Source organism: Netta rufina (assembly GCF_964035555.1).
Source record: "Netta rufina genome assembly, chromosome: 20".
Lineage (NCBI taxonomy): Eukaryota > Metazoa > Chordata > Aves > Anseriformes > Anatidae > Netta > Netta rufina.
In genome coordinates this window covers 7292711-7313797 of record NC_140144.1, presented here as the reverse complement: position 1 = coordinate 7313797, position 21087 = coordinate 7292711, and the positions used below count along the sequence as shown (strand labels likewise).

The 21087-nt window shown below is 43.2% G+C and overlaps 1 protein-coding gene across 1 annotated transcript; it reads left to right on the top strand.

Moving 5' to 3' along the window:
- Nucleotides 1-587: 587 nt before the first annotated feature.
- ADAMTS13 (ADAM metallopeptidase with thrombospondin type 1 motif 13) lies at nt 588-20069 on the top strand (the record flags this gene model as incomplete). The annotated part of the gene is made up of 30 exons (XM_084298811.1): nt 588-665; nt 987-1053; nt 1878-2158; nt 2360-2501; nt 2877-3016; nt 3629-3712; nt 3798-3922; nt 4675-4821; nt 5140-5274; nt 5806-5956; nt 6267-6371; nt 6840-6991; nt 7119-7182; nt 7749-7875; nt 8079-8227; nt 9564-9684; nt 10373-10453; nt 10722-10903; nt 11358-11493; nt 13229-13358; nt 14033-14222; nt 14913-15030; nt 15392-15521; nt 16121-16300; nt 16887-17091; nt 17624-17927; nt 18258-18404; nt 18925-19101; nt 19449-19633; nt 19911-20069. 30 exons carry the CDS (start codon nt 588-590, stop codon nt 20067-20069), a joined length of 4392 nt encoding a protein of 1463 aa, XP_084154937.1.
- Between the last annotated feature and the right edge of the window lie 1018 nt (nt 20070-21087).

The following is a 21087-nucleotide window of genomic DNA, read 5'->3' as shown; positions in this document are numbered from 1 at the left end:
CTTGGGGGGCAGGACCCGCGGGCTGGTGGCTCCCTGAGAGACTGTCCCTCTCTGCAGAAAATCAACGCTCCTGTTTGTTTAAAATGTGTATTCTTCGCTTCTGTTCCACGATTGTATGCACCCTGTGTGGCCACCATCAGGAAAACATGAAACCTGGCTCATGTTTTCGAGGTGCTGGGTCTTGCTGTGCTTCGCGGTATGTCCGAGGCCACCTGTGAGGCTCCAGCAGGGTTGAGGTGCAGGGAGCAGCAATGCACAGGTTGAACAAATTGGAGCCCAGTTCCCTGCAAATTGTGCCTTGTTTATTTGGCTGCTAAAACTGCCCCAAACTCCTCTTATGGCTGTGCTCTCTGGCTGTGATAAAGCTGCAAACGTTGCGCAAAAGCTCTGCCCCTACAGCTGTTCCTGTAAAGCTTCCCGCAGCAGTTCAATTCCCCCTCGACTGTCCCTCTCTGCAGAAAATCAACTCTCCTGTTTGTTTAAACTGTGTATTCTTCGCTTCCGTTCCACGTGATGCCTCGGGCTAAGCATTTTAATCACCCCTGGGCCAGAGTTTACTCTGCAGCACTGGTTGCAATTCTTCCAGCATGATCATCATCAGCTTGATGATCCGAGCTCTCATGATGTTCCCTCCGGGATTTTGTTGGCCATCCATTCTCCAAAAGGTAAGTTTGACCTCCAGAAAATGCAGTTTCCAGGAAGCCTTTTTTATTTCTAGGAAAAAAAGAGGAGAGAAAATGCAATATGTTCTAAGCCAAAATGTATCAAACCTCACTAATCAAGAAGATAAAGTTATTTCCTCTGGGTGGCCATTGTGCAGCATATGTTTAGTGCAAAATAAAACCATTAGAACTTGGCATTGATGCTTGTTGAATTGTTTGCTGATGTTCCTTCTAGGTTAGGTTCAGTTAAATAATAGTCTTGCATCCATTTGTTTTTCTTTAAAAAAAATAAATAATAAAGTAAAGCCATTCTTCTTCTTGCAGAAATTTCTCAGAGCGTTGGATCCGGAAGATATTTTCTCTTACTTTGGAACCAGCTCAGTGTCTGATGGTATGCAGAGCTCCTTCCTTCTTGATGTTGGAACACATTTGTCAGTTTATTTCTAATCCCGTACATTTGATAATGCTAAGAACACTTATTAACTAACTCTGTTCTGACAAGCATTTAGCATTTCTGAGTTGCATTAGTCTGTGAGGTAATCCATGTCTCAGTGTGTTGAAGAACTGGGTCAGTCTTTAAAAGCTCCTAAAGGAGATATGATAAATCTTTTTATGCGTTTCTGCTACAGTCCTCATTCTCTGTATTGGTATTTTTCTACAAGATTAACGCATCCAAGTCATCTGAATGGGAAGCTATAAACTAATAGCTTTAAATGCACTTGTTATTTTTTAAAAATAAACAGATGGAGAGACTAGCACTCTAGGTCTGGATTGGTGGCAGTTCAGAATAAAGATACATTTTGAACTCCCAAATTCTTGAAGCAAGGATGCTGTTGACCTGTGAGTTCATCTAGTGCACTTTCTAGTGTCTCTGTTTGGGTTATGACTATTCTCACTTGGTAATGCTTAACATCTGAGGAAGTAAAACTGTCTCAGCCTTTGTCAAATGAACCATTCTCTTTAACAAGGCAGCAGAAGCACGGATAAGTCAGGAGCTAGTTTCAGAGCTGTTGTCTGTTCCCAGTCAGAGTACACCGCTTTGGAATAGCTGAAAGCACAGAAGTTCTTTGACTACTGGCAAAATGACCTCAAAAGGCACAGATGTCAGCTGGAGAATATTTTTTTACAAAGATACAAATTCTTATATTTGTTTTCCATGTATCATAATTTCTTATAACTGTTCCCCTTGTTCTGGTTTTGTTTCATTTCTTTCAGTACCCGAGTTTGTGGTTGCTCAGCCGACTTGCCCTTGTAAAGAAGAGCACATTGAGCTGACATGTCAAATTCAACATTGCTCCATTAAGGCCTGGGGAGAAGTCTATGCCTTTGAATTTCTAGAGGACCATGCCCTCGTTTCTTCTTCCTTTGTGATCAATCAAGTGGTGAACTCTTCCTTTAGCTTACTGAAGCAATTCTCAGGCAACTGCTTTGCAGGTGGCAAACCATCACTACCTCCTGGGGCTGAGTGTAGAGTCACTTACTGTGAAGGGCAGCTGGTGAGTATGCACTGAACTTACCAGCTTTTCTTACACGTATTTACAGCCTTTGCAGGTTTGCAGCTTGATGCCCCACACATATGTGAACTGTCCATTTAATAAATCTGAGCATTACAAAAGAGAAGGAGGAAGGATATGATACAGTCCTCCATGGTAGCAAATGTCTGGAATAACTCAGAGATGGAATTTCATTTCCTTTAGCAAGGAGTCGTCATTACAGATGAAGAAAAGATTCATATCAGGCCTGTCAGAAGCAAAGATATGGCCCTGCTGAAGGATCTTGGCTTCTCCAGTCCCCATATTCTCTTCAGAAGTGCCAAAGTAGGATCAAATACAGCAAGAGGTAACATATTTGGAGAGGAAGCCCTGGTTGTTCTGCTCTGAAAAATTGTCTTCTGGTAGTAGGGCTGTTTGTTTGAATGAGCTGAGGGGAAAGATTTGTATCTGCGAGTATATGATTATACCTGATATATGACTCTCACTTCATTGAGATGTAAGTAACGTTTTTCTTTTAGGTATTTGTTATTTGGATAATATAAATATGTTACCAAGGGTGCAGACAGGTGAAGAAAACCAACAAAAGTGTGAAACTTGGGCAAGTGACTGTGAAAGTAGTTGTCTACCAGTATTTTAGTCTTTCAGGAAGAGGGAGTGGATCTGTAGGATGTTCTATGCTGTCTTGCATTTTAAACTCCCTGTGTCCCTTTTTGCTGCCCAGCAGGGCGGTTTCCTTCTCGCCTGCAGAAGAGGGCTGAGGGAGCTGTCAAACATCTGGAGCTGATGGTCATAGCAGGTCCCGACGTTTACTTGCACCACAAAGAGGACACGGAGCGATATATTCTTGCAAACCTGAACATTGTGAGTAGTTTTCTGTCTGAATTGTTGTTCCAGTGTGAGGGCTCACAGTGTTGCAGGTAGATTTATTTCTGTGGATGCACTTTCAGAGGTGTTTGTGGTTACCTGCTCTTATTACAGAGCACTGCTTATGTGCAGGGTGTTCCTTTGTGTTTCATTGGGACTGCACATCAAGCTTACCCTTGTTGAAAGAGCTGCACAAGCAAAAGTGAATGTTAAAGCTCTTCATTTCATTACTAATCTAATTACACAGATAATGTAAGATACAGTAGCAAGAGTTTTATTGCCAGAGACTTGATTCAGTCCCTCTTGATTTCAGTGAGATTAAGCCAGATCTACCGAATTTACTTTCCTACCCTATGAAATTTGTTTTCTGTGCAGATTTTTCTCTCTGTTTCAGAGTAGCTGATGAGTCTAACACGTTATCGTCAATTGACAGAATTTTTTTTTTTTACATTTATGTTGCTTACTTTAATGTACTTCCTGGTGATTTTATATTTGCCCTTATAGTTCCAGGTGTGTTAGCTTTGTAATGAGTGCCCCCTGGTAATTTGGAACAGATACTGGAAGTCACCGAGATGACTTCTTTATTGAATCTTTTCCATTTCTTAACAGGGGGCAGAGCTGCTGCGAGATGCCTCACTGGGTGGTCATTTCAGGGTTCATTTGATGCAAATGCTTGTTTTGAGAGAACCAGAGGTAAGCAGGGAGAGCTCTGTTCAAATGTTGTCTGGGGCTTTGCTAAAGGCTGTATGAAATGTGCAAATGTATGATCTTATTTCAGGTGGATGTAAACATCACAACAAATATCACCTCTTCGCTAATCAGTGTTTGTGAGTGGAGCAAGAAGGTCAACCCCCAGAATGACTCTGATCCTCGTCACGCTGACATTGTACTGTATGTGACCAGGTACTGAAGTTCCTCTGTCCTGGCAGGAGACTGGAAATCAGTCCGTTGGTGTCCAGCTACCAGCACAGTGACACTGATTTGCCCAGAACCTTTGAAGATGGGTTGATTCTCCTGCTCTTGGTGTGGTTTCAGAGGTGCTGTTTCATCATTTTCTGGAAGAGACTGGAATATTTCCCAAACACTGACCAGGCAGACTTAGTGAACATTGTGTACTTCCAGTGCAGCACAGTCAAATCCACTGCAGCTTTTTATGGGAAGAAATGTTGAACGATAGCTGGAAAGGAAAACCCACAGGTGTTTACAGAAGTTTTCTGGTGCTACAGAGATTTTCTCAGAATCAGACATTTTGTCTGACTTTCAGGCTCCTTGTTCTAAATTGCCTTGACCAAACGTGCTGAAGGCAAGCTTTTCTTGAATGTCATGGCTTTGGTTTGGTGCTCTTTCTTCAAAAAGAGGATGATTCTGCTCTGTCTTTGGCAAATAGACGTGGTTGTTTCATTCTGTTCTGCTTGTCTGGGGATATGAGGATTTTTTAAATGTAGAATCACCATGAATTTTGAACAATAGAGATTTGTGGGACCCTTCTACTACCATTGTGCCCTGTGGAGCTTCATATGATAAAAGAAATGTTAGCGAGCTGTCTAAGTTAGACCAGGATGGTGCAAATAAATTTGTATGAATGCCTAGTCCTGAATTTTGATAGTTGCAATGGTTCTTTGCTCAGTCCTCTGGATTTGTCTCCCTTACTTTAGGTTTGATCTGGAGTTGCCTGATGGGAATAAGGAGCTACGTGGAGTGACTCAGTTAGGGGGAGTCTGCTCCTCCTCCTGGAGTTGCATTATCACTCAGGACACCGGCTTTGACCTGGGAGTCACCATAGCCCATGAGATTGGGCACAGGTCAGTGAGGAAAGTCAGAGAGCAGCACAGTCAGGGGAAAACACTCCCTGGTTTAAAGGATTCAGTAGAAAATAAAGGATTTCTTGTCATAACAGTGGGTTTCCTATAGACTATTCAAAACTTTTGGAAAGAGTTCCTTGCATTTCTTGCATTCCTGCAAGTTCTGCAACACTTAAAAGCTGCAGAGAGAAAGCTTTTGTGACAAGTGTAGGAAGAAAGGCTGCAGAGGGAGCTCAGCCCTTGCTTGGAGATATAGAGGTGCTAAGGGAATGAAACCTCTGGGTTTCTTCTCACGGCTTGGTGCTTTTTCTGTTACAGCCTTGGAATCCCCCATGATGGTGAGGGGAATCAGTGCAGCAGCAATGGTTACATCATGGGTTCAGCAGGAAACCACAGTGGCATTGACCTTGCTTGGTCCCAGTGTAGCCGAGAAGAATTCCTGGCCTTCGTCAGGTAAGGGAGTGGTTGAGTTTTGTGTGCATGTCTGGGAGCACAGCCCTGTGGGGGAGAGACAAGGAATAAATTAGGACTTAGAAAATGAGGAACTGTGATGTATGTGGGGTTTGTTTATTTCTTATCGCTTGAGTCTGTTGCTGAGGTTAAACCCAGTCTTCGCTTCAAGTAGCTGGAAATTGCTTTGGTTAGTGACTAACGTGCCTGGGCTGTGTTAGACTCCTCAGACACTAGCTCACCCTGGAAATTTTATTTAAAATGTCAGAGCGCCTAGGTCTAAACATACATTGTGGGCTGTGAACTGGCTGGGTGAGGAACGGGCTTGGGTTTTTGTTTTAACCTCAGCAGTTGAGAACTGTGAGTGTCTCCAGGCAGCTGCTGCAGCTAAATTCATCACAGCCCACAGTAAGCATGTGCTGTCTGGGAAAGCAACAGCCAACTCTCCGAATGAAACTCAGCAGAAGTTTGCAAACATGTCATTGTCCTTACTACCCACAGCTGGGAAAGTGATATTTCTTATGTCTGTATCAGCACAGGCCAAACAAACTGCTTAAATGACCTGCCGGACACGGACGGCAGCATCCCTGGATGGAAGCCTGGCTTATACTATGGAGCAGATGAGCAATGTAAAATAGCTTTTGGGAGTGTCGCAACCGCGTGCACCTTTGCTGACAGCAATGTTGTAGGTAGAAAGTTTCTGTCTTGTTGGGGACAACGGGGAAATGTTCTGGAGCTAAGATGCAAGGAAAGGGAGCTAGAGACTTTGTTATTGCAAAGGGACTGAAGGCACTTTTCTGCCTCAGATTTCTTGGCAAAGAGCAAAAGGTTTTTAAAATGCTTTTATTCTTTCCATCGCTGGCCTTCATCCTTGTTGGGTAGCTGTGGGGACATCTGGGACATGTACCATTTAAACTGAGCAGTTTTTGTGATGGTGTTGAGTGTTGATCAGCCTGAGCGGCTAATTGAATTCATTGTTTTTCTTGTCACACCAGGACATATGTAAAGTCCTCTCATGCCATGTACAACCAGGAGACAAATCCAGCTGTACTCGGCTTCGTGTTCCCCTCTTGGATGGTACTGAGTGTGGAATCAATAAGGTAAGGAGGCTGCCGATGCTTGGGTGATGAGAAATGAGTGGGTGCTATAGAGATTGTTAGTGCCACTGTCTGTGGCTGGACGTTACATGGGACTTACCTTGTCTCGGACAAGGAACTAAGGCCACACACTCATGTCACAAACTGGTACAAGCTGATCTTGGTGTTCTATGTTGTCTTTATCTCTGGAATTGCTTTGCAGTCCTATAGCCTGTATCTGAGCTGTTCTACAAGGCTTTGCTTTCTACTTGAAATGGCATCAGCTCTTTATATTTAAATCTCTATCTCATGTTATTCTATAATTAGGAAGGGGATTTTTCTAACCTCTTGTGAGAAGGTGCTTTGTTCATCTTGGGATTCTCTGTGACAGTCTATCTTGCCAAAAGAGGGATTTATTGTCACCTTTGTAGAAACTAGCTCTGCTGGTTTCACTGTGGTGCTGCTGCCAATTTTGTGTATTCTTGGTCTCAGTGGTGCTTCAAGGGACGGTGCAGCTCTCTGGAAGAACTGAACCCCATGGCTGTAGTCCACGGACAGTGGTCCAGCTGGAGCCCCTTTTCCTCCTGCTCCCGCAGCTGTGGAGGTGGAGTTGTGATGAGACAGAGGTTCTGTAACAACCCCAGGTAAGAGGTGTGGGTCCGGGGAGTTTGCAAGGTCTCTTGGCCTTTTCAGGGCCAGGGTGTCAGCGTTTTGCTTTTTGCTTGGGATGAACCTGCCTCTGTAGAGGAGCTATTTTCCTGTCATTTTCAGGCCTGCTTTTGGGGGACAGGAGTGCCAGGGCAGCAGCATCCAAATGGAGATGTGCAATACTCAGGTAATGCAGCCGATTGCATCTTAGGAGCTTTTTTTCTTAATTCTGTTTAACCCATTGAAAGCTGTGTGGTTTGGAACTTCTCAAAGCTGATTGCTGTGGGAAGAGGAACTAAAGATCTGGCATACTGTCTCCGTCTGTTTGACAACAGGTGAGGTGTTTGTTCCACTGTGTCTGAAGACAACAGTGTTATTTAATAGCATTGTTCATATGTAATAAAATATTTTCTTTACACCTTTATAGAAGGACAGACACCAAGAAAATAGTGACTCATGTAATGATAGTTTTCTTCAGAGGGACATTCTTATATCGTTCCTATTTTAATTATCACCTCTCCCCTGTTTTTTTTTTTTTTTTTTTTTTTTTTGTATAAACAATAAAGATCAGCTTCTGAACACAATTCTCTCCTGTAGTCTCACTTTGAAGTGGTATTCTTTACTTGTAGTTGTTCCGGTGTTTTACTTAACCAGCCACTGTTTTCTGCCTGTAGCTAGTGAGTGAAATGCTGCTTGGGATTCTGCGCTCAATAACTTCTTTTCATTACCTGTACAATTCTCTTGGGGATGCAGGCCTGTTTGACGACCCAGCAGGACTTTATGGCTGAGCAGTGTGCAGCAACAAACTTAAAGCCGCTGTATCTCAGCAAAGAAACGCCATCCTTTTATACTTGGACTTCTGCTGTTGGCTTTGCCAAAGGTAAGGAAAGGCTGAGAAACCATGGTTTCTTTGTGAATGGGAGTTCTGATGGTCTTAACTCGACTTCCAAATCTAAAGGCCATTTCACTTATGGTTGCTGGGTGCTGTTTCTATCAGATTCTTTTGACTTCCTATTGTTTGATGGTCAGTTGTGTGTTTTTCTGAAAGAGTAACTCCTTGCTCCTCCTGTGTGCCTCCTCCAGGGGACATGCAGTGCAAGCACATGTGCAGGGCCGTTGAAAACGAATTCATGGTAAGCCGTGAAGACAGTTTCATAGGTGGAACCAGATGTGAGCAGGATAACCCTGAACAACATGGAGCTTTCAGTCTGTGTGTAATGGGAAGCTGCAGAGTAAGTGACGAGAATCCAGGTGAACCTCTCTCTGACATGGTTCTGTGCAAAGTCACTTGAGTAGGAACCAGGGGAAGAAACAGTCTGTCCCAAACAACAGAGGGAGTCCTTCTCAAAAGAAGAGAGTTTTGTTGTAAGCTTATTGGATGTATTCCAACTAATCTAGCGTTGTTTGTGCATTCTCTGCCCTCTAGATAAGACATTTTGCTAATTATGCATTAATTAGATAAGGCTATTCATCCCTAATCTATGCAGCAATTGGTTTATGCCCTCTTTGAAGAGACGTTGTTAGTTGTTCAGTTTACATAGTATAAAGAGCCCTAGAAAATGCTGACTCTGGAGAGAAGTTACATGATTTGAACATATTTGGTCAGTGGAAAAGTAAGGAGGAAAACCTAGGAATCATAACTCTACAAATTGATTGTTGCAACAGCAGTAATTAAAATTGAAGTATAACTTTTTTTTTCTTCTGGCTTGTAAGTGAGAAAGGCATTCTGTCTCCCCCTCAGTGTGTGGATGTTAGTAACCGTGCCTACTGCTGACCCTGTTGTTTTGTTGTCTGTTGTTTCTTTCGGTTTCAAATATATACTTTTTAAATTTTATGTTTTTCTGATTCTCCTGGTGTTCAAATGCTTTGTAATGCATTTCCAGCTAGTGAACAGCAGAGGGCATAGGCATAACCTATTCTGATTTCTGCTGTTCTGTTGGTAATAGTGATAAATATGTGTGTTACAGCAGCAGTCAAAGCCTGGTATCAGTGCCTCTAGCATAAATTCAGCAGTTGCACATGTTTTTGCTGCTAAGCCTGCTGAGATCCTCCTGTAGCTTTGTGTAAATTTATCTTGCTCATAGGAATGAGGATAGAATCTCTGTTCTGAGCTCCATGGGATTGAGGGACAGGCTGAAAGATGTGAGCTGGGTGTGTATTTGAGGAGCTGAAGGTTCCTTTAGAACCTGAAGTTCATGTTTAATGTTTTCCTGGGTGCTTTTTATTATTATTATTTTTTTTCCCTCCAGAAAAAGACCATAGAAGAGAGAGTAAAGAGCTTTAGATTTAGGTCACAGGAGAGATCTTTCTGGTCTGCTTTTTATGGGAAAAACTGAATTCACACAATTAATGCAACTTTGTGCTCTCAGCTAAGACTTGCCAATCCCTAGCTTTGTAAGCTGCTGCACAGTGGTAGGCCTAGGTATAAATACACCTTTGCCTGTTTGTCTTCTTAAATTCAAGTTACAGATGAAAAAGGCAGTTTGGGGAATTCAGGCAATGCTGCTTTTGTTTGCTTGTTTTCCTCACAGATTAGGCCAATCTTGACAGACTCTCCTCTTTGCTCAGGCATTCGGGTGCGATGGCCGGATGGATTCCAAGAAGATGATGGACTCTTGCAAGGTCTGTGGGGGTGATAACTCCACTTGCACCAAAGTGAGCGGATCTTACACAGAAGGGAAAGCTAAAGGTGTGTAGTCCTCAGCCTCAACATTATGGTACTATTTGTAGGAGATGCACAGCATATTAAGTGTTCTTAATTTTCTTTATGTGACTTCTTGATTCTGCTTCCCTGTATTCTTTTTTTATGGAGGATAAGTTTTTGGAGTATGGGTAGTTGAGAGAAGAGAGCTAAGATCTTTGGCTGTTGTATGGGCACAGTGACTTCTTTTCACAGTTCTTCTCTGGACATGGGTGAGAAATGTAGCCATTTGGGAATTTGTGCCAATTCATGGGGTCTGAGAGCTGTGTCAGATGCCGCCTGAGATGTTAAACATCCATTTGGAAACTGATCTGGTTCTTGCAGTATCACACACAGTTATTAGCAGATAACGTAAAAAGAGCAAACAAAAAATGAGAACAGAACACAGAATTCAGTTGTTTTGTTGTCTGTATTCATCGTTACTATGTTCAAGCCAAGCTGACAGAGCTAAGGTCAGTGTGAATTTAAGCCTGCTGGCCATCACTGGTGTATCTTTATTTTTTTAGTACTAGCTATATAACCTCCGTCTGCAATAAGTTCTGTTGCTGCCTGCAAGGCTCATTCCTGCAATGGATATTGAGCTAACAAGGTGAAGTGGGGTTGTAATCCCTTGACTCCTTAAAACAGGTACAGTGGGGGAAGGTGACCTTATATTCTTTTTTTTCCATCCTTTCAGAGTATGTTACATTTTTGTCCCTGCCTTATAACACCACCTTGGTCCATATTATCAATCAGAGGCCACTCTTCACACATTTGGGTGAGTTGAATGAAAAGGAGAGGAGGGAATACAGGCAGGGTTCAAACAAGTTTGTAAAAATAAACAACACAATCTGGGAAGAAAGTTCTTGGTGATGCACTTTTTGTGGGATGCTCTCTGGTGGGAAGTGGTAGAAGCCATGCCCTTTGACATGTCTGATTTGTATCAAACTGGTTTCTAACAAACGGGCAGTGTGTAGCTGCCAGCACCAGGGGATTCTGTGTCTGCATCGTATCACTTAACCTCACTGCTACTTTTGCTCCTCTAGCTGTTAAGGTTAAAGGTGAGTACGTGGTTGCTGGAAAGGGAAAAATCTCATTGAATGTCAGCTATCCATCGGTTCTGGAGGACAGACGGATCAAATACGAAGTGTTTCTCACTGAGAACAACCTGCCAAGCCTGGAGGAAGTCCATGTGGACGGGCCAACCCAAGAAGAAATTGAAATACAGGTAAATAAACATAGAGTTGGAAAGGGGCCAGTCAGAACTGACCAGGCTGAATTTGTGTGGCTCTGCTGCAGTGCAGAGTCCAGGTGTGGTAGGCTTTGTGCCCAAAGCTGCTGCAACTGGAGTTCTGGAAGCGTGATGGCCTTCCTCTTTCTGGGAAGGGCTGAGGGTGTAATGCCTACAGGCTTTCTGCAGGACTGAGGGATGGGTGTGTGGGGAAAAGGCATACTGAATTAAACCTTTTGCTTGGCTTAATCGTGTTTGTTTGTTTGTTTGTTTTTATTTTTTTTTTCTTCTTTTTTTCTTCTGTGCACAGAACTCACAGTTTAGGTACTCTGGCTGCATCTGGCAAGAACTGATTGTCATAGTTTTAAGGCTCAGGACTGGATGTAAAGGGGGACAATATTCTCCTGTCTGAATTGATCTACACATTGACCACAACCTTTTCTTTCATTAGGTTTATAGAAGGTATGGGAAAGAATACGGCAATGCCACCAACCCAGACATCACCTACAGCTACTTTGTGCCAAAAGAGAATCAGACGTATATGTGGATTCCTCAACAGGGATCATGTTCAGTGACTTGTGGGGAAGGTGAGGCAGGAGTACTTAGTCCCTACTTCTTATGGAGGTCTGGACAGACTTAATTTGGCTGGCTGATATTCACCCAGATCTTCAGAAATAAATGTGACTTATCAATGATGGATACTTGGTTAGAAGTTATTAAACAACTGAAATTAATTTAAAAGTAAATTGCTGGAAGTGAGCTACAGTTGCCAGTGCTAAGCTGAACCAAGGAAAAGAGCAGTACAGCTTTTGAATTAAATTAGCAAATCAATGAATGAGCTGAATCACCAAAATGATATTGAAAATATTTTATCCTGAAGAGGATGTTTAAATTTGTTTTATCCTACCTTCTGGCTTTAAGACTCAATTTCCTCCGATTTTTCGAAGTTATTGAAGACTGTAATTTGAAGTTGGTTAAACATCAAAAATCTGAGACCAAAGTATCCAGTGTCTAGCTAAAGCCTTGGAGCTAATTATAAAGATTCCTTCTTAGAATTCTATTCCTGTGTTGTGGCTAATCCTTCCTGTCTCCCTGTAGAAATCATAATGCAGATTGTAACAGAATGCTCTGGTAGATGGCTTGACATTTTGTTTACCAGATAGTACAGATGACTGGCAAGCTTTTTGAGATTTCTACGACAAAGATTTAGTAAATACATTACAAGTCAATCTTTAGGACTAGTTGTGACTGGAGAGCTTTTCTCAGGTAGATTCTGTAGGTGAACTGATTGCTGAAACCCTGAAGTAGAGAGCTCAAAATGCTGTAAAGCTTCCCAGCTAATACAGTCACTAACAGAAAATTGAGAAAGCCAGTCCTTAAAATAACAGGGAAGGCTGAGAATCCAAGATGAAATCGTGTCTTGAGAGCTGAAAATTGTGGTCAGCTCCCTCTTATCAACAAATGTTATTTGAAAACAAGATGGGTAGTGAAAAGGTAACGTTGCTGACTTATTCTTGACATTTTGCTTCTCGGGGTCATGCTCTTTGGGATGCAGGAATGCCTTGTTGGTAACTCATTCACTGCAAAGGAGGCTCTCTACAGCTTTGCTCATAACTTTTTTGAGTTTGGATCTTCACCCAGCTTACCTGTTGAGCTCCTTTCTGTAATGTCTTTCCACAAATCTGGAGCAAGTTTATTTTGAACTGCTCACCTTGTTAGGTTCTGTAATGTTAAAAATCTAGTTTATAGCTGTAATTTATGAATATTCCATGTCTTGCATGGCACACGAACTGCAAGTCTGCAATTTCTCTCCCACTATCCCTAATCTGATTCTGAATATCAATGATCACTCTGAGGACATTGGCACGGTATTGTCTGGGTGCAGGTGCTGTGTGATGGTATTACCTGATAAGTTCTACAGGAAGTCAAATGGCTGACAGTTAGGGCTTATTTTCAGCAACCTGTCTCATCAGTCAGACATAAAGATCGTTCGAAGTAATTTGGACCAAATTATGATTGATAGCCTTGCTCTTACAAGGCCAGTTTAGAGCGATCTTTCCATTTTTACAGTGGATTATCCATCAAATTTTTCATTTTCTGAGGTGTTCATCTTGGAAAGTCACCTTAAAACTCTTGAGGAAAAGTTACATCAGAAATATGGATTTTTTTTTTATGTTTTCAGAAGGTCTGCATTCCCAAATATACCACTTTTTCCTACAGAGATAATTTAGATAAAGCAAAATTACAGGATCTTCCAAAAATCATAGAGGTGAACTGCTCACTTTGATTATAACTTCCTTTCCTTTTCCTTTTGTATCCCAGGGACACGAACAGTGAATCATGTGTGTTTTGACCAGACAAAGAATGAAACAACAGAGGATCAGTTGTGCCTGGAATTCCCACAACCCCTTTCAAGGCATGAACCCTGTGCCATGGAACAATGCCTGTACAGGTTGGTGTTTCTGGAGGCTAATCTGAATTCTCATTTGCTTGTCCTTTCTCCGCAAGCTAACCCAGTCTCTGCAGTTTCTTTTGCATTGCACAAGGTGAAAAAAAGGAGAGGTGTTGAGGGAGTTTCTTCTTAATTGTAAAGAAATAGCTGATTCCAAACCATGTTCTGTTTTTCCTGGTCCCATAAGGTAACTGAGATGCCAGTTGAAGGAATGGAAAATAGCCCTTCCATTTTTTATTTATTTTTTACAGTAAGTCCACAAGTAAAAATAAAGCTCTTGTACTTTGGGGGCATGGCCAGTGGAAGATGTCTGATCACATCCTTTCCAAGACTGTGCAAACAAAGATTTGATCGTATTGTGGAGTACATCCTTGTGTTAATTAGACTCAGAAGAGAATTGCCCAGACATTGATCTCATGGACATTTGAATGTTTAATAAAGGGGGGATTACACTGTGAACTCTAGTTCTTTACATTAGGTGCTTTTAGCCCTAGAGAGGTGTCTGTGCAAGGACTTACATTTCTGGCAGTCATTCTCTCAATCATATCCAGAATAGGCTCTTGAAATAGAGAAGCTGAATACTTTGTACGACCCATTTCTGCAATCAGTGGCATGAGTAATAAACCTCTATGATTCAGATGAGAAATAGGGTGATACGATTACTTCCCATTTAGGTGGAAGATATCTCATACAGATGAATGCTCTGCTGTCTGTGGAACCGGCATCGCACAGCAGAATCTGACCTGTGTTCAGCTTCATAAGGGGATGGAGACTGTTGTGGATGACAGCTTATGTCCAGCAGAAGAAAAACCCCTCTCCGTTGTGCCGTGTGTGGTTAAGGTCTGCCCTTTGGGCTGGGACAAAGTGAGTTTATTGGCTTGGCTTTCAGGAGTCTTACTGAGACATTGAGGCTTGTAACCTGCAGGAGGCTACCAGTTGGAAAGCACCGCATTACTACAAAATAGGCTGGGATGGTGGTTTATAGCAAGGATGTCCATCCAATTAAAGGTTTGACTCCTGTCTTTAGAAAGCTCTGTCCCTTTTAATTTATGCTGCTGGATTCACCAGTTATTAGTGGTGGTTTGTTTATGGTAGCTGTTAACTTGGTTCCTTCTTTATTTCTCCTCAGAGTCCAAAAAAAACAGAAACAGAAATAACCGTTGTTGCTCTGGTAAACACTTCACAGTCAAACAGAGAGGTTCTGACATGGGAGGGAAGAATACTAACAGGGAAGAGGACTTCTCAGCACTGGACCCCTGGTCCAAGCCCATACCGGAGAGCCACTGCCAGGTTTATGTTTACCAGTGAGGAAGAGACTGCTTTAGGCATCTCTGTTCAGCCACATGTAGTGTTAATTAGGATGGCTCTTGGCTGTTGGAAGTCTTTATTTCTGGGGCTTAAACTTGTATGCTCTTCAAAAATAGAAAAACTGCTTAAATGTGCCTCTGAATATGTTGTGGGTTTGATCTGGAGGTATCCCCCGGCTTCATTAGATCAGGACCTGTGGGAAAGCAGGTGCCAGTGTTGGTTTGGTTCTTTTTGCTCTGTTCTGAGGAGGAAGACACACGCTTGCTTCAGACTCCAGAGTCACTTGGACATATCCAACTGGAAAATCAGACTGTGTATGTCTGGAGCCCTCTAGCTGGAGAGTGTTCAGTGTCCTGTGGTGGAGGTGAGATCTTTCTGTGCTGCAGAAAAATGTTACTTGCCTGTATGTGTCAACTCAGACCTAGGAACCTCAGGGACCTGATCATTTCCCCTTTACAGATCAAAGTGCGTGTGTAGTTGTGGTCACAAATTTTTTGAGTCTGGAAGAGAAAAGGGGGTCTGGCGCAAGACATGGAATAGTTTAGAGGGCTGTCTGGCTGTTGCTGTGTTCCAGAGTTGGGAAAATGAGTGGAATGAGCATGCCTGGGGCTTGAGCAGTTTGCTTGTTTTGTACACACAGACGTGGTTGGCACAGCTTTTGTTACTCTGTGCTTATTTTCAAACCTTGCATGCATGCCATGGAGTAAACTCGGTTCCTTTTCTAGGTGAGACTCAGATACAGTACGTATGTGTAGCTTTTGACACCAAAGAAAAAATCCAAGAAGAAAATTGTCATCCAGTGCCAAAGCCAGAGAGCAGGGTGGAAGTCTGCAATCTCAGTCCCTGCCCACCAAGGTAAAGAAGTTACTGAGGGACAATGAGCCAGTTAGAGGTTATTCCTTCCTATGTGTATGCCCAGTGACATGACAAATAAGGGTTGAGCTGCTCTGGAGATGTTATCTCCAGCTTTGAAAGCATGAGAATGCCCTGGCCAGCCAGCTGCAAAAACAGTAGCAGCGGTCTGTTCTCACCAAACTAACAGAGTCTTCCCTGGGCTGGTATATTCTCAAGCAGAACTAAGTGAAGTCTTTGGAGTTTAAGTCCAGGGAAAAACTGAAAACCTCTGAGGAAGTGGGAACAAATAATCCATGACTGCAAAATGTGGTGACATGTTTGCCAGCCACATGGCATCAAAGAACGTAGCTAGTGTTAAATGCTCTACGACTCTGGGATAGCTGCTCTGAGAACTAGAGGAAATTGATTGCACTTTCTTAGGATTTATAGCATTTCAAGCTGCGCTCAGTGAGGTGACTGGTGATCTCTCAAATATCAGTAAGTGTGCATGTGTGCATTAACAGAATTCCAGGTGTACTTCCATAGGCTGGTTGGGTTTAAAATCCAGGGAGGATGGGTAAGAGCTGGGGGTTACTCACTGATGGCTGCGTTGTTCCCAGGTGGCATTACAAAATGGGCTCATGCAGTGCAAGCTGTGGAGGAGGTGTGATGCACAAGGTCCTCTACTGTGCGAGGGAAACCGGGGAGAAGGCAGAAGAGATTGTGGCAGACACCCAGTGTGATGGTTTGCCTCGCCCAAAGGAGCAGGAGCCATGTAATTTGGAGCCGTGCCCCCCAAGGTCGAAATGTTCACATGGACCACACGAGTGGTTGTTTGGAAATGTGTGTGGTGTGATCTAGGGTATGGCTTAGGGTTGAGAAACGGGGCAGAGCTTGCCTTGGCCTGTTTGCTGTGTGACTGGACTGTACTGGGATCTGAACTTTTTTTACGTGCTACAGGATGCCACTCCCAGGACCAAATAACCCTGGGTTGGTTTTTAATCTGACTGTTCAGAGCAGTGTGCATTTTGGAGGGAGATAACAATTGTTTTTGTTGTTAAGCCTCTATATGTCACCCTGAGGAGAACTGTAATGGACACAGAGCAAGACTCAATGTATATTTGGAGTCTGTGTGCTTCCTGTAAAATGTGGATGCCCTTCCTTTGGGTACAACACCAAATCTGTTCTGGAATACCTAACCTTGGTTCAGAGGCTGCTGTAAGCATTGCGTGCAGCAAAGTGTGTGAGCTGGAGGGGTGAAGGAAGCTGCTGAGAAGCAGAAAGGGGAAAGGATGAGGGAGCTGTATTACGGTCTCTATGGTGAGAAATAAGAGAGGGTAGGAATTCATTTCTAACTTTCTAATTTTTCTCCTTGTCCTTTGTCAGATGGAAAACAATCCCAGCTGGCCCGTGTTCCTCCAGCTGTGGGCTTGGCTTAGCTGTTCAGCTGGTCACCTGTGTGCAGATTCACCAAGGCAAAGAGATTTTGCTGGAGGAACATTCGTGTCCTGTGTCAGAGAAACCCCTTACCAGCATCCCCTGTGTCATCCGAAGGTGCTCTTACGAATGGAGCTTCAGTGAATGGACAGAGGTATCAGCTCCTGTTCGGATGCAGTCCTTGGTTTCTCAGTGCAGCAGTTTTATAGCCATTCACTTTCATAAAGGAAACGGGAGAGAAATACCACTTCTGCCTTGTGTATTTACTTCCCACAGAAATGCTAAACTGTTTCTGTTTTTTTTTTTTTTCTTTTTTGTGTTTCCCAACCATTCCACTGTCCTTTATTTAGCAGCTGTAGGTGTGCTTCTTGCATTTTTTCAGCTCAGGTTTTGGCTGCTGTTTAATAATGATCTTTGGCATGCATTCTTCTGGAATGCAGATCTTCTTGGATCTCTTGAGGAAGTGGTTCTGTAGTACAAAGATATGGTTTAGAGGATCCCCTGGGAGGTGGGCCAGCTTTGCTATTCCCATCTTACAGCTGGTGAAACTAGAGAACTAAAAGGCCATGTGGCAGAATCAGTGAACAGATCAGAGCCTTAGATCGTGCCTGAGCAAATAAATGTATTTATTTCTGAATACCAATTGAAATGTGTGTGTAAAGGCCTGTGGGTTTCTTCCTCTGCAGTGTTCAACTTCATGTGGGAATGGTGTTCAGACACGGCAGGATTTCTGCCTCAACTCGCTAACCCGTAAGCACGTGAACCCCATCTTCTGCAGGCACTTCCCCAAGGCCATCGTGCTACGTGGCTGCTTCGCAGGGCCCTGTCCTGAGCAGGTGGTGGGGACCGGGTCCCATGGAGCAGAACTGCAGACAGTGACACCAGCCATGCATCCTACGACAGCTGCAACTGTTGAAAGGGCAAGATATAAGGACCTGGATCTTCCTCCTTCTGCTGTGCCAGCTGTCCCTCAGGAGCAGACAGAGAGCAGTGGAGGTGAGGAGGGCATAACCAAACGGTAGAGATAGCTACTTACTGTGTGTGGCTGTTCCTGTACACAGACAGGAGCATGGGAGGGAATGGCTTAGGGACAGTATGCCATGAGCCGTCCATGCTGTCTGAGCCAGGAACAATTACTTCCTTCCCTCGACTTCCCAAAGCTCTTCTGAGTTGAGACTCTTTGGGGCAGCAACTGACTCTTCCTGTGCTTTACCCAGGAGGTGAGCACACTGTTGGTGCTTGTCTGTTTACTGTGCTGTGAAAGGACTGAGTGCTGTTAGCAGCAGCTGGATGTGTTTCTTATCTGTCTCTGTTCCACAGGTGTTTGTGGAAAGCTCTTTCTTAATGCCACTGGGGTCATCAACATGACAGGTGTAGAGAGAAGTGACTGCACCGTGGCCATTGGACGTCCTCTAGGGGAGGAGATAACACTCAGTGTTCTGGAGAGCTCCCTCAACTGCAGTGCAGGTACTGCCCAGGGCTAACTGGGAACTAGCCTGGACCTTTGGGAAATCTGTACACCATTTGCCTGCATTCTTTGGTGTCCTGAATGATTTTTGCTGCCTTGGAGCCTGTGTAATCTCTGAAAACATTTTATAAGTTTTCCTGTTCCACCAACTCTTTGCTAGATGGGACTAAACTAATATGATGCCTAATATGATCCCTACACAATGATTTCCCTCTCTCTCTCTCTCTCTCTCTTTTTTTTTTTTTTTTTTATATATATAGATATGGGATTAAAGCAATTTATGGGGTTAAAGAAGCTTCCTACTTTGGCCTGTTAAAAACTATGTAATGTACCCTCTTGTTGGAATCAGTATGGTTAGATTAGTTAACTGGACTGTTTCAGGAAAGATTTCAATAAGATAGGGGCAAGAAGCAGAAATTACTCGCTTTCTGACCTATGTAATACAGGAAGCTGAACTGCATTCAGACCTATCTCACATGAAGTAAAAGTGTTTCTAGTCCCTGTGCTCATTCATTCCAGGTGAAGTCGTGTTGTTTTCTGGGCGAATGATGTGGCGGACAGGCTGCAGGAAGCTCCCTTTGTCACTGATAGATTCCAGAACAAATACATTGATTGTGAAACAGCGTGTTTTGCTGCCAGGAAATGGTGTTGTTCTGCAGTACAACAGCAGAAATGCAACTAAAAAATATTACCAAGGTACTTCACTGAAAGCTTCGCTATTGCTTTAAGTTTGGGGACCCATGGCAAGGCCTGCAGAGTTCCACAGGTCGTGGCTGTCTATGGGAATCTGTGGAAACCTTGCTCCATCTCCAAGAGCTAATAAGCCCCTTTTCAAGGAGTGTCAGAATGGATATTATTTGTGGACTGCCCCTCTGTTTTAAAGGCAAGCCCCCTGCAGGTGTTTGCTTATGCTTGGAGGTTCCCAGATGAAAATCCTCAGAGAAACTTTTCTGTCTGTATTTAATTTAAACCATTTTTGTTCTTGGAGATACCAGACACATCTCTAAATCATTTTCTCTTCTGCTCCCCTTCCCCCCTCTCAGACTGTGACAAGCAGCTGTTTGGTCCCCGAGGTGAAATAGTGAATCCTGTGCAGTCACCTGGTCAAAGGCATGAAGGAGTGTGTCGGACCTTCATTAACGTGGCTCCTCAGCACCGCATAGCTATCCGAGCTCTGTATATTGACCTGGGCAGTGAGAACAACCAAACTCATTTTAATTACATCCTGGTGAGTCAGAAGCCCAGAGGGGGTGGTTTAGATGGGCAAGGACCCATCTGCTCATTAGAGATTTACATCCAGATGCAAAGCTCAATCAAGACCTGAGAGGTCAGACTGTTATGTAAATGTAGATGTGAGTGAGCACTACTTACCTCTATCATATTTCTTCTAACATTTATATAGGATAGCTTTTCCCCTGAGTGACCAGTTGGCAAGACCCCAGTATTTTGTGGGTGCTTGACTTGTAGGCTGCTATAATATAATGGTTTGGTCTTTCTTTATTCAGATCCGTGATGTAAGCACTATGAAGACGATGGTGTTTCATGGGAGACAGCAATTCTTCTGGCAATCAACAGGAAGCCAAGCTGAAATTGAATTTCATGAAAATGTAAAGGAACACCGAACCAGTTTCTGGGCTGAATATCATGCTGCTGAACCCAAATAAAAGGGGAAGAAAGGCTGTGCTTGAGTTAGTCACTCCTGCCTGCTCACTGCTGGAGGTCACACAAGTCATTTAGCCTTTTTGCAATTGCTTCCCCATCTACTGAGTACGAACAGTAATATCTACTGACTCTGCTGGGATCCCAGCTAACACATGCAGAGTTTATGCAAACGACATGTAACTACCAAATATTTAGCAAATAGTCCTCACACAGACCTATCTGTGTTGATTGGTATTAATGCAGCGTCTGCAATTAGCTTCTTGGACATTGAGGTCTCAGGGTCCTGCTTCTGTTGTATGCTGTGACCTTTTAGGATGACCATTTTGTTTCTCAGTGTCCCCTTAGAAACCTCTGTATAGCACAAGTAGCTAAGATTATGGTTTAACAATTAAATTCACTCCCCTGCAGTGGAAAAGTCTGTTAAAATGAGGCCCACTGAAATTCTGGGAAATTATATAGAAAGCAAAGATGTGTAAGGCAACGGGCTGAAAGAACAAGAGGGCTAGACAAACGTATGAGGGCAAGATGGTTTCCTGGCCCAGAAGGGTAGGGCAACACCAGGACAGGTCAGGTACAATGCTGATGGAATTGCCATACTCAAATGTCTTCAGGACCTTGCTAGACCAATGTGTGGTGCTTGGTCAAGCACCAGTGACAGTTGGTTTTGTAGGGAGGAATAAATGACTTCCTGAGGTCCCTCCCCAGCCAGCACAGCTGCGGTTCTGCTACTTGCATGTCTGACGGTGATACCAGTACTTCTTCTCTATAGGAAAAATAAAAGAATTCTGTTTCTTAACGATGGGTTTGGTGCCAAGGGATATTTACTCAGATAACAGTAGCTGTGCTAATAATCTGCTTGTATCTGCATCTCAGAGGAACTGTGCACTGAGAGATTGTTGAGACTGCGTGATACAAGTTGTAGCAGGAAGAGGTATTTTAGAACAGTGACAAATATTCACTCAAGTTTGACCTAAATATATTTCTAAAGCTGTTGTGTGTTTTGTTTGTTTGTTTTATTTA